Source organism: Solenopsis invicta, chromosome 9 (genome assembly GCF_016802725.1).
Source record: "Solenopsis invicta isolate M01_SB chromosome 9, UNIL_Sinv_3.0, whole genome shotgun sequence".
Lineage (NCBI taxonomy): Eukaryota > Metazoa > Arthropoda > Insecta > Hymenoptera > Formicidae > Solenopsis > Solenopsis invicta.
In genome coordinates, this window is record NC_052672.1 from 13,682,743 (window position 1) to 13,695,356 (window position 12,614).

Sequence of the window (12,614 nt, forward strand, 5' to 3'; positions counted from 1 at the left end):
TCGCCGCTGTTCCGTTTGTTATTTCAAAGTATTATGTTGAGCTGCTTTGATAACCAGGTAGAATTTAATTAGCGAAGTTTGTGGTATATAGTTGTTTTCCGGGATTACATCGGCATGCTCAAGTATAAGTATAAGCAGGATCAAAGGTAGCCCAAGTATCGGCTTTGAGGTCAAATAGTACGCCGCATAGGTTCCAAGAGTTAGAAGAGTTAACAGCGACTTTCCTGATTTAGTATGTTTCTGTAACAGCCATTGTCTGGATATATTTAGCGTTAAAGTATAAGCCGATTACCGTGCACTTACAGACTTTATATAGTGCTATCATTGATAAAGTTGTCAAGGACTCGTCGAGTGCGTTGCAACTTTTGTTCGCAACTCTCGCTCAATATTCATTGCGCAGTAAATGAATATTTCATTACCTTTTACGAGATTAATTTTGCAAATGATTAAAACCACGTGATATCAAAATAATGATGTAGTTTCGTTCTTGTAACGCAAACTTTCAAATATTTTGAGAACTGTATACCCTCCGATATAATTCGCATCTACTTACTCATCCAGGAAAAAGAATGGTAGTTGTGCAGTGCAACCGAATCGAGAGACCCATCATGATCCATCTTTCGATCCTGCTCTAGAAATTCTTCGGGTGCGAAATACGTCCCGTATACGTAAGTTTCGAGCTCGATTTCACGAACGAGTACCTAAAAGCCTTTCCCGGAGCTGACTTCGGAACTCTTGGCAGATACTTTGCAAGTTTCTCGCCCTGTTTACCTGACACGAGGGTGGCTTGGGCCGCCGGAGTCAATGGGATGGAAACCAAGCCGAGTAGAAACCGAGCCCGAGGTTTAATGTAAGGCAAAGGGCAATGCGGTACGAGGGAGGGCACCGAGATGCTTCTCTGTTTTTATCGAGTGAAATCGCGAGTAGGAGAGGCATCCACCTTGGGGTAAAATTACAGTCTCGGACGTAAACACGTATTTCAATCGTGATCTCGCCATGATTTCCTGATTCTTCCCGACCAAAAAGAGAGTCGACTTTCCACTATCGATCGATAAATATCACATAAATATGTTGTCACTAATTCAATGTTTGATCGATTAATATTTATTTGCTATTTGAAATGACGACTATTATGTCCATAATTAATTTAATCGTTGACTCGATCAGCAACGTCAATGAAATATATATGTATAGATTCTATTTGAATTTATGTCGAATTGGAGCGGATTAACATGTCTACTCACATATGTCTATGGAACGTCCGCCGCAGAAGCAGAGGATCAGCAGGTAAAAGATGAGGCACGTCTGCAGGTAGTCCATGGTAGCGTCGATGGTCCGCGGGCTCGTGGTCATCGAACTCTCATAACCGCTCCTGCAAAAATAAAGTTGCAAAAGAAAATCATACACATGTACAAAACGTAGTTCTGGCATTGCGCAGAACAGAGTGATTAAACGTGATTCTCGAGAAGGCGTCTTGCCAGGCGTAGAGATTAGCGCGGGAGAGAGTTGGAAGGGAACAAGGGCGAGTGGACCGACAGGGAGACGCGACGTGGACGTAGAAAAAGAGTCTGGAAAGACCGTTTCGGCTTCCTCGTGCTTTTCGCCGGGGTGAAATGGCGCGGTTCTCGTACCGGACAGATATACGACCGGTACAGGAGCCACGGACAAAGAGCTACATTCACGCCAGCAGCCATTACGCGTCATTATCGAGATTAGGATCGGCCGTTCGGCGCGAGAGAAGAAGACGGAAAGAGAGAGGTCCACTGAGGATGCTGCGAGCCGGAGAAAGAACTACGAAGAACGCCGTGGGGATCTTTGGCTGGTTCTTCTCTCGTATGTGAGGGGGCGAGAACTCGTACGTACCGGATAGTCGGAGGATACCAGGGAGTTTCGCGAGGAGAGAGGGAGGGCAGGGGAACGCGGGGACCCGTACTTTATTCAACGGTGGTGCCGTTGTGGCGCGTAGCGCAGGAAAGAAAAGCAAGGGGGACCGTACGAGAGACCTCACTTTTTGGCTAATTAATGGGGGGGAGGGAGAGGGGGGAGGTTATGGGGTTCCACGACTACCGCCGTCCGTTCCCCGATCCTTATCTGTCGAGCTTAGAGAACCCTTCCTGCGACTCGTTATTTCACGACGAAAATATCTATGGCGATAAACGCGACGACTGGCATTTTATATCGCGCTACGATCGCGAATTTCAGGAGTTTATCATGGGTTTTCGACTGCGAGCCAACAACACCTCTGTAATCGAATAACAAACATATTACTTTAAATACATCTGATTTTAAATTGACGGCTTCTGAGACAAAGCTTCAACTTCAAAGGAGTCTCGTAGATTCGAAAGCAAAAGAGAAACGTTGTTTAAACGCTTTCTCTCTTTGAGTCACTTCCAAAGAATAATCGAGATGATATCTTTTCCGTCTGAATACTCGATTGATACGAAGACTATCGATACGTCCGTAAGTGGCTGAATCGGATTATCCAACCGGTAATTAAGATGCCATTCAAGTGAAACGGTTGCATATGCTGGTACCCGTGTCAAGCATAGTACGATCACAATGCGCGCCATCGATTAGCCGACGTAGTAATTAAGGTCATAGAGTGCAGTCAACCTTTAACCGTCTCGGCGCGCCGATTGTGTCCGAGACACGGCATTCGTTTCTTAGCCGATGATTAGATCAATCGTGACGTACAATTAATCATTAGGGCCCGTGGATAAACACACGCGCGCTCTAATGCGGCATTCATACCTCGCGCCGTCGCGAGATACGTTCCCAACAGCGACCGCGTCGGCTCGCACGCAGCATTTTTAAAAGTCCTTTCTTGCATTACGTATGCCAAATGTAATCTATTAGAGATAAAAATTATGTAAAAAATAAGCCGCTCGCGTGAGTTGATTGCACTATCGATCTCCGCGTTTCGCACGAGTTTACTTGCGGGATAACGTCGAGCTCCTTATGCCTCGCAGGCATGTGCTTTAAGTAGAAAGAGTTAATCATTTCCTCGTAATTACGGAGTCTCGATTATGTCCACATTTCTGAATTGATATGCGCATCTGCCTGGGGCAAGAAGTGTTGTGCATTTATTAATACGCTCTCATTTATCTCACTCCATTTGTTTTTTTGGATAATCATCATTCCGAGGAGGAAGAGCGTGGCGGCGTTTTTCATCCTCGTGCAGACGGGATAGAATTTTTTTGTGCCTTCTTTCTCTCAGATTAAATCCTCTTTCAACTGTTTTTGGTCGATTATTTAGTCCAACGAAAACATTCGACATCGGCGCCAGCAACGGCCGAGTAAACCGCGTGAGCCTTCGCCCACCGGAACGAAGAAAACATGCGAATTTAGTGGGCCGTTTGTTCCAGCTTTCTACAATACGCACACTGCCATCTTTCATTCGCTCGAGCTGCCACGCAGCCGCGTTCGGCCACTCGGTTCCACTGTGTGCCGCTGCATAAGGTGCCCTTGTGCGCACTTCGAATGCTCGATTTGCATGGCATTCGTCTCTTCATTTTTGCCGAGTGTATCGTGCGCTCGTCGCGTTGAGCTCGCGAGCCAGGTGCATCGGTGCTTAAGTGGAATTAACGTGAATGATGGGGCCCAGATAAAGCTACATCCGCCTGCACGGGCTCACGGGCGTATTTTACGAGTGAATACACATGAATTTGTTCAGCGAATCAGCGAATCAATCATGCCGCTTCGATTACGTTCGATACACGTACAAAGCATAAGCTTGTAACAGCGGATTTTTCTAATCTCAGTATTCTATAACAGCCCGTATTTATATAATAATTCCATTAAGAAACTAAGAGCAGTTTTGTGAGATTCGGTTCAATAGATATATCTTGAAAATTAATTTCATATTTGTGATGTCAGATTTATAATTTTTATGAGGAATTTCTGTTTTTGTTCACGTCATTTTTGGTCTAAATTTATTGTATGATTATTTCTCTGATAGTTGTTGATAAATTTCATTATAAAGATCTATAATAAAAATATTTTATTATTATGTTACTATTATCGATAAACAGCGAAAATTTCAAGTTTTATTAAGAAAGAAAAACATTGAGGGACGAAATTTTTTTGTCCCATGCGAAAAAATAAAATGTAAAATATGCGACAAACTTAGACGTCTGTCCGATACGTCACGTGGAAGTGTGAAATAATTCTTGAAATAATGTGCATTTCTCAGCTGTCAAAACGGCCGTGATAGATTTTTGACATATCGGACAGATGTCTCAGTTTGCCGCATATTTTATAGATTTTCGCATTGCAAAATTATCGTTATTTTTAAAGGAAAGCTAAAAATAAAGCCGTGCACAGCAAATAATTTACTGCATATTATTTCATATTTCATGCCACTCTGATGTCATATAAATAATATTGCATCGTGGGAGAGTCTTAAGAACATAATCTTTCGTAATGTCGCGTTTGTAATAACAAGCTGTACAGTGATCATTTATAAAAACTGAGAACATATCTGTAGCAACAGTTAACTCGCCACGCATTTTTAGATCGTCTTTACTTATTCTTACGTAATTTGTGAGTCACGTTCATTTCAACGTGCGTATTAAAAGTTCATATATATTTGAAACAATATTTAACAAGCTGTCTACACATGTTTCACGTTATTCAGCTAGATAATTATTTTCCTTGATATTCAAACTTAAATTAAAAGCCAGAGAAGAAGTATTCCCATTTGGGAGTATTCCTATAGCATGTTCTAGAGTCGGCTTGGCTCCGTTCCCAACGTGTCATTCCGAAGGTGGTGTGAATGGGAGAATGGGAGAAGGAAGGAAAGTGCTGCCGCACAGGTTCGCAGCTACGTGTACGAATACACTTTAATCTCCACACTTACAACGTTTCCGGATCGTTAAACGCCGTTCGTCGACGAACTCTTGAATTCGGGCGAAAAATTCGCATCCAAGCTCGACTCCGCCGCTCGCGAACGGCTTTAGCCGTGGCGGAAAACGCGTCATTTTCTCGTCGAAAAGTTTTCGACGATGCAGAAATAAAAAAAAGAAGCTTGAAAAACTTGGAAGGTAAAAATTCTGCATACACGTGTACAAGGATTTCCACTTGTAAGATAGCAAGAGGGACAACGTCTTTGAGAGATATACGTTAAATATTGTTTAACATCATTTACGAGAGAATGAAAAAAATATTTGTTCATTTAACAACGACGCGACACGCATAAATTTTTAAACTCTAATGAAACGTTTTGCCTAATAAATATAATTTCAACAAATGTTTAACAGATTCATAAATGTGCGTTTTGGGCTCATGGATTTCCAAGCGATAAAATTGCCTTTTGCAGAAATTCCTCTGGCCAGGCGAGAAATTTGCGTTCAAAGTGCCTTTCCTGTCTTTCTCGAGGAAACTCGCAATTCTTAGTTGACGAGATTTACGGTGGATGTAGGAGAGGCAAGCATGGTGCTCTTTTGAGCGCTGTTTCCATCGTTTGGACGCATAAATTTGCGCGCGAATTCGTGGAAAGTACCGCGTACACGAATACGCGACGGTCTTGAGAGCTCGCGCAAATTAAAACTCGGCGAAGTCGTCCTCGCGTAATTGCCGGGACGCGCCGCGACTTATTTTTGTAGGCCCTCTTCTTAGGACGCAGTCGTCGAGAGAGAAATTGCGAGGCCGGTATTTATTTTATACCATCGTTTTAATAAAATAACACGAAAATAAAGAAATATTTTTAAAATGATGACAAACTTTCGAGAATAGCTCTCTATTATTTTGTAACGATTATAATATTATAAGAAAATCAAAATATGCCGTTGGTTTTTAACACGCAGGCACAAATTATTTAATTCATTATTTTCTCAAATTTTAATGTGATTGATATTTATTACATTAGAACTCTTTTGATTAAAAATCCAAATTAGATACAACTAATTGTAAGATTAAAATGTTCTGATATATCATACTTTTATATTAAATCGACTTTCACTACTACTGATGTATTTTTTTTTTTTTACTTTGACCACGACTTTACTTGACGGAGCCTCTTGTTGAATATATCAAGGAGCCCATCTTTTGATGAACTTTACCCTGCTACCGATACGCAACTTGTTACCGAAATCTTATTAATTCACAAAGTTACGGTAATAAGTCTCGGCTCTTTGACACTTCAATATTTTCCACTCGAAGCGCAGAAGTTAGCAGTGATCCATCTTCTTTCGCTCGCGTATTTCCGTCTGAAATTCGCATGGCAATTTCGATGAAATCGTTCGGTCATCCGGCGGTCTTCAAAGAGCTTTGATCGACTCGCGGACGATCATACGCTCATATACAGACACCATCGAGCATCGCGGTCTTCGAAGCGGCGTTTCTAACGCGAAAAAAAGAAAAGACACGCAAGCCCGGCTAATTACGAGGGTCCCTCTGGCTACCGTGTGCTGTTGGTGCTGTGGCTGCTGTTGCTGCTACTGATGTTTATCTTCGCGAGCGATGGGAACCCAAGATGGCAGAGCATCTCCCATTTATTCAGCGCAAGAAACCGGTACGCTTCTCCGGTAGGACGAGAAAACGACTTGCGGCCGCTGGCCGTGCCTGCCTCGGGATATCTGCATCTCGTTCCACCGCCTTTTCTGCGCTTCGAACCGCAATGCGCGTCCGTAGATTAAAGCCGGTTCCGTATTAATTTCGTGCAGTCTCGTAGCTTCGGGTGGACACTTTGTCTTCCGATTGGCGTAGTCGCGCAAACTGAACGAGTCGCACTCTGCGCGCGAGGACCCCTTCGGCAGCTAATACAATGAACTTTAACGACGACATAACCGCGTTATCTGTTCAGTTATGTTCAGGATCGTTTCAGGACTATTTATATTGTACCAATCATCATTAGTTGAAGGCATCGTTAAAAACAATGTACAACATGTATGTCTTCATTTAATAAAAACAAGAGAAATTAAAAGACTCCATTTCATGCTGTCAGCATTTAATGAGAGACGAATTCAAAAAAGATGTAAGGAGAAATCGGGAATATCTTAACGCTCCCCTCCCCCAGCAAAAATTTGGAAACAAAATTTTTAGTTAAAAGAAGAAATATGAACATGTTAATCATATTTAAGAAAAAGATTATTTTGAAAGAGAGAGAGACTATCGTTGGTTAAAATCATTAAAATTATTATAATTACTATCCGCACAAAAATATATAATTTCTTTTCTTCGAAGCAAATATTTATTTGGGACGTTTCGCGCAACTTAAAAACAAGTTATTTATGAGCATTTCTTTGAAATATATCATTCTATCTAAATGTAGAGTTCGCGCATCACTGAGATATATATTTCACGTGGCATTAAGCATTTGAAATTTATACCCTAATATTTCATTCCGCCATAATCCCAACCGGTATCAAGTGATACATATTTTATTCAAGCCGAACGTTAATTAGAAAAGAAAATTCACGAATCATAAACACTAGAACGATGATTAATAATCTTTAACTCTAATTAAAAAAATCCATAATTACATTAACAACATCTTCTATTAAAGGTGATGCTTTATTGCCGCGGGTAGTCCGTTGCGTGCGACAGCACAACTTTCAAAGATATCAAAATAAAAAAAGAGCGCGGGCCTCAAAGTTACAAAAGTATACAAAGGAGCAATGGCGCGCGTAAACTTGTTCGAACTGACAGTGGCCTCGTAAAAATCCATTATTCCAATCTTCGAATCTTGTTCTCTGTCAGAGGAGGTATCCCGACGCGATCGAGACCGGTCAAAGCGCCTGTGGCGTTCTTCTCGTTAAGTCCGCGCGCTACCTCAACGGGGGGTGGTCGCTCATAACTCAGCCAAAATATTCGCCTACATTCTGCGCGTGGTGCACGGGGTTAGGAACGCGCGCGTATACCTTCGTCGCAGGGCCAACTTTATCTGCGTTGCGCATACACGCGTACACACAGAAGACACAGAAGTTCTTCCACATGCATAGAGTTAGCAGACAAGCAGCCGCATACGTGGTGACGTATACAATGCACGCGACTAAAGCTGACCCTGGCAAGAAGGCTGAAGCGTGGAAGGTGGTGGCGCAAGGAGGGTGGTTGGCCCTCTGGAAGAGGGTCCTTCGGGGCGGCGCGGCGGTGGCGGCGGCGACGGCGGCGGCGGCGGTCGGTGTGTAGCAGGGCCATGAATTATGCAGTTCGCCGCGGGCTAGGGCCTCGTACGCTGGCAAGTGGGAGGAAGATGGCGAAGAACTGCCGTACGGCGAATCAACCGGCGAGAAACTGGAAGAGAGACGACGATATACCCACACGGTCCAGAACCACTTTACCCTCCTCATCCTCCTTCTCGCGTCGCGTTCCATCTCCCTTCGCCTCGCCGTCTCCACCTGTGTGCCTCCACCTGAGCCTCTCTCCGCCACTACCATCCACCTTCCACCTTCCACCGACGCCGCCCCCTCGACACTCGTGCGCTACGCCGACACTTCGCTCCAGCCGATTGAAATTTTCATACCGGCACGTCTACCGTCCCAGTTTATGCCTCGAACAAGTGAAATGCACTGCCACTGTCGTGGCACCGGGTTCCCGCCACGCCATTCTCCATCTCCTCCCGCCATCGCCACGTTGCACAAATAGCAGAGAGGCCTCCGCGCGCGTCGTCCGCGTCGTTTCTCTTCCTTCACTCGCTCGTCGAAACGCTCCGGTTTTTTTCTCCATCTCATGAAGGAATAACTCGAAAGGTACGAGAGGCTCGATCCCTCACGCGAGAGATAACCGAACGAGATAGAGCGAACGTCGATATCCTCGAGAGCACTTACACTTTCTACCTTTCTACCTGCATGTGTATTTCACGCTGCGCCGCTGTGTGTATATTACGATACGTCTGATACAACAAAAACTCGCGATTGCTTTGCGAGGCATGCGGCTATCAATTCCATGTTTTTTTTCGCGATATTGGAAAAAGCGCCGCTTTACGTTTGTTTGACACGCACCAAACACGGATGAACAATCGAGTCGTTAAATATTTCAACATGACTCCCCATGGTAACAGGCGAGAATCACTCACCCCTCCCGCGCACAGCCAAGATCGACTGAAATTTTCATGCCGGCCCGTCTGCCGTCTAGGTTAACGATCGAGAGAGGGAGAGAGAGAGAGAGAGAAACAAGTCATATCGTTACTTTAATTTTGTCTCTTTCGTTCCACTTACAGGACATTTACCTCTCACTGTCCCTCCGTCAAGTCGGAAATATACTCCTTTCCTTCTTTCGTCATCGTATTAATGTAACGAGCGAATATAGAAGTCATACTGATATTCTCGAAAGTGCTTTTGCTTTGTACTTTACTATGCAGATTTCAGCTGTAGCTTCTCCTATAATAGCACCCCAACTATAACGCGATTGAGCGAGAGGACATTAATGATCCAGTACAGACTTGGTTCGTCATAGTTGAAGCGAAGTCGAAAGTACATCGATATTCGATAGTGTTTTATTTGACAAAGAGTATAGAAAGTGATATCTACATTGCTCGATAAAATGGTAGAGCCTCAGCGCAAACGATGTCACGAATCGATAGCCAAGATAATGGCCGTAACCGACCATAGAATATTGGAATAACACAAGAAATTTAAGAAATACCATTTTTTCGGTCGAAGCGGATCTTTGTGCTTAATAATATTTTCAAATCAATTATTAAATCTGACAATTAAATTAATTTAAAATATTTCTCTAACTTCAGTTTACACGAGATGCTGTACGAATAGTACTCAAATCATGAAATTGTTCAAATTTCGCACAAAGGTAAAATAATAGCATGAAATTTAATTATCTCGATTTGGTAATAAATAAATTTTTTAAGCTTTTATTGTTCGTATTGATATTTAATTAGTAAAGTGATGTTTGTGTAAAATATTTTCGATTCGATCTTTTTTGAAACGAATAGAATGCGCGGGGCGATATTACAATTTAATGTCTTCTCAGAGTCCGTGCGAACGTTTGCCGATTTTACGGCAAGAGTCCACAGACTTGGAGATATTTATTTGAAAATCTTGCAGCACCAAGATACGCGGGATAAAATTAATAGCCGGTCACAATTCGCGTCGTTTCGCACCTATACGAGCAAAACGTCGCGCGGGACGACGTTTGGATGCGTCAAATATACGCGTTTGGCGCACGTGGAAAGATCGTTACTCGAGTCATGGATTTACGAGCGGACGTTATCGTCCTGTTAATGTACTGATTAGATTATGCGACGAGAGGCAGCGTAGCGTCTAGAGTCCCCTCGCAGCATCTCTTACAGCTCCGCCAAAGGTACGTGCCGGCGCGGACACATACCTTTTTCAGAGAGAATCGTAAAAGAGCTGCCCCGCCCGGTTTTGTTGTTCCCGACGGCGCGGCGAGTTTTACGAGCGCGCGGATTAATTATTCCGCGGACGGCGAAAAGTAACCGCGGGTACGCGTTTCCAGGGGGAAAGAGCGCGATATCGCGTTTGGTATCGGCCGTTTTTAACATCCCGCCGTCTGCGGGTTAACGCCGCGAGGAACTCAGAATAGTTGCAGAAATACGCAGCTGACGCTCGCAAATTAGCTTGCGGCAATCCGCGGCGGAGCCGAGCGCATGAAATGAGATCGCTTTGAAGCCCCGAAGTTTCCGTCGGGAACCCGTTTCGTAAGAAGTAGACTGTGTTCGCGCGCGCTCAATTGAATCCTTTTATTCCCCGCCCCTCCTCCGGTTTGATATATATATATATTTTTTTTTCTCTTTCACGGCATTTCCTTCGCCACTTTGAACAGCGGGGATAACATATTAGAACCTGATAAAACATAATCTGCGTTCCATTTTTAGCAATGTTCTTGAAATAAAAATTTTTTCTATCTCTTTCTTTGTACGTCTGTGTGTGTGTATGTGTGTGTGTGTGTGAGAGATACTTATGATATCCTCACGATGACTTCGTGGCTTCGGGGCCGCTCTTTAACACCCAGTTCGCCTTACTTCATCGCCCCGACATAATCGATCGGGCGAACGGAATGAAAATCAAAGGTTCCAAGAAGCAAACTGGCCGAGAGGGCTAATCAGTTATTTGCAGCACGAGGCGAGTGTCCGGTCCACACTCGCCAATCGTCAAAGAGTTATTATCCGGAGCGATGACAAAGCAGATAGGAAGCTCGGAGTGCTCGACAGTATGTATAGGCGTTGGAGGTGATTATTAATTATCAACGAATAACGAGGCGAATCGAGATCGCGTTTATGTACGGAGAACCTCATCAATGATATCGTCGGCCTGGTTTTATTAGACCGCGCTCTCGCTTTACCGCACCGTCAACCCTTCACCAACCCGTTACAGCCGTTCTGTTCTCATAAATCGTTTATTCATGTTTAATGCAGCCTGGTATTCAAACCCGAAAGTTTTCGAAGCTCTCAGACGGAAAGCGCGACTGCGACGGGAATCGGCGGGTGGGAGGACACGGAAACTTCGAACAAGGGAATGCTTTTGCATCGAGGCAACGCCTAAAACCAGGCGAAAAAAGTCAAGAGAGACTGCAGAATCGAGTCCCCGTGTTGGGCCGGCCTTTCACCGGCTGTCTAGAAGACGATCTCTCCCTGCAGTCGCGAAATCCTTCGCCACACGTGTACGGAAACGTTTTGTCGAGATGCTCGCGTCACGATACTCGTTCGATCGTTCAGTAGTTTCGTATTTTTGGACTGTGAAAGTTTTCGCGTGTCGCGAGTCGGCCGAGTTAAATATTTAACTAGCGATTACCGATCGTCATAGAATTTCGTGTTACGAAGGCATAAGACTATCGCGAGAGCTTCGTGAGTAAGAGTGACAAACGCAATGAAGAAGTACTTTCGAGACTCGTAAAGAATGACTGAAGTTTGCGACATTATTTACGTAAGAGTGAATTGCTAGGTCGGAGTTGCCGAGTCATGCTGAATTATAGATAAATTCTTGCGCGATTAAAGAAATTATGAACTTGATTTTAATCTTCCAAAAAAGTCCTCGTTTTCAGTAAAATTTTATGAAGAGAGAATAATCGCGAATTCAAACAAAGTTTAGGAATTCACGGCAAATATATATTCTAAACCGTTTCTAACAAAGTTGAAGAGCATAGCAGTGGCTATTTTCATTACAGCGATAATTTCGTGTAATATCAATTCATATATAATTCGCATTTGAATGAATATAAAATGAACGCAGCGTGAATGCGCGGAGGATCTCTATTTTCCGATGACAAATCCCACGTTTTATCACCTTATATGATAAGAATACACTCAGAAAAATCACGCTCGACTTACAATGCAAAGAATGATTTCCCTCCGCGCGAGTTCTGTACGGATCTCAGTCGGGCGGATAGAGACGCGCGAAGGAAAGGTTGAAGGAAAAATGAGGAGGAAAGGGGAAACGAGAGAAAACGAGAAAGAGATGCGCGCGGGAGAGCGCCTCTAATCCGTTCTTCAGGGGGCTTAAGCCCGTCTTCGTGTACCCTGCTCGGAGAATACCGTTTAAGTGTCGTCCGTCTGGGAGTCCTCCACTCGAGTAAATATTTAGGAATTTTTGAAGAGTCCCGAGTGCCTAAGAAAACAGTTTACTCCGCGAGGAGGGATCCCTCCCGGGAGTCCGAACGCGCCGGGCCTGGAACAGTCATCGCCAGCGTCTTTCGTCGACAAT

The 12,614-nt window shown here is 43.9% G+C and overlaps 1 protein-coding gene and 1 long non-coding RNA gene across 6 annotated transcripts in view; one reads left to right on the forward strand and one right to left on the reverse strand.

Moving 5' to 3' along the window:
- Positions 1-12,614, forward strand: part of LOC120358650 — a 423,202-nt gene that overhangs the window by 297,870 nt on the left and 112,718 nt on the right. The window lies entirely within an intron of this gene.
- The window catches only part of LOC105193437 (discoidin domain-containing receptor 2), a 167,809-nt gene that overhangs the window by 29,762 nt on the left and 125,433 nt on the right, over positions 1-12,614 (reverse strand). For all 4 annotated transcript variants that reach the window (XM_011157872.3, XM_026135910.2, XM_039453533.1 and 1 more), the window contains one exon: positions 1,245-1,372. In XM_011157872.3, the coding sequence (XP_011156174.1) occupies positions 1,245-1,353 (109 nt within the window). In that variant the 5' untranslated portion in view covers positions 1,354-1,372. The remainder of the gene's footprint in view (positions 1-1,244; positions 1,373-12,614) is intronic.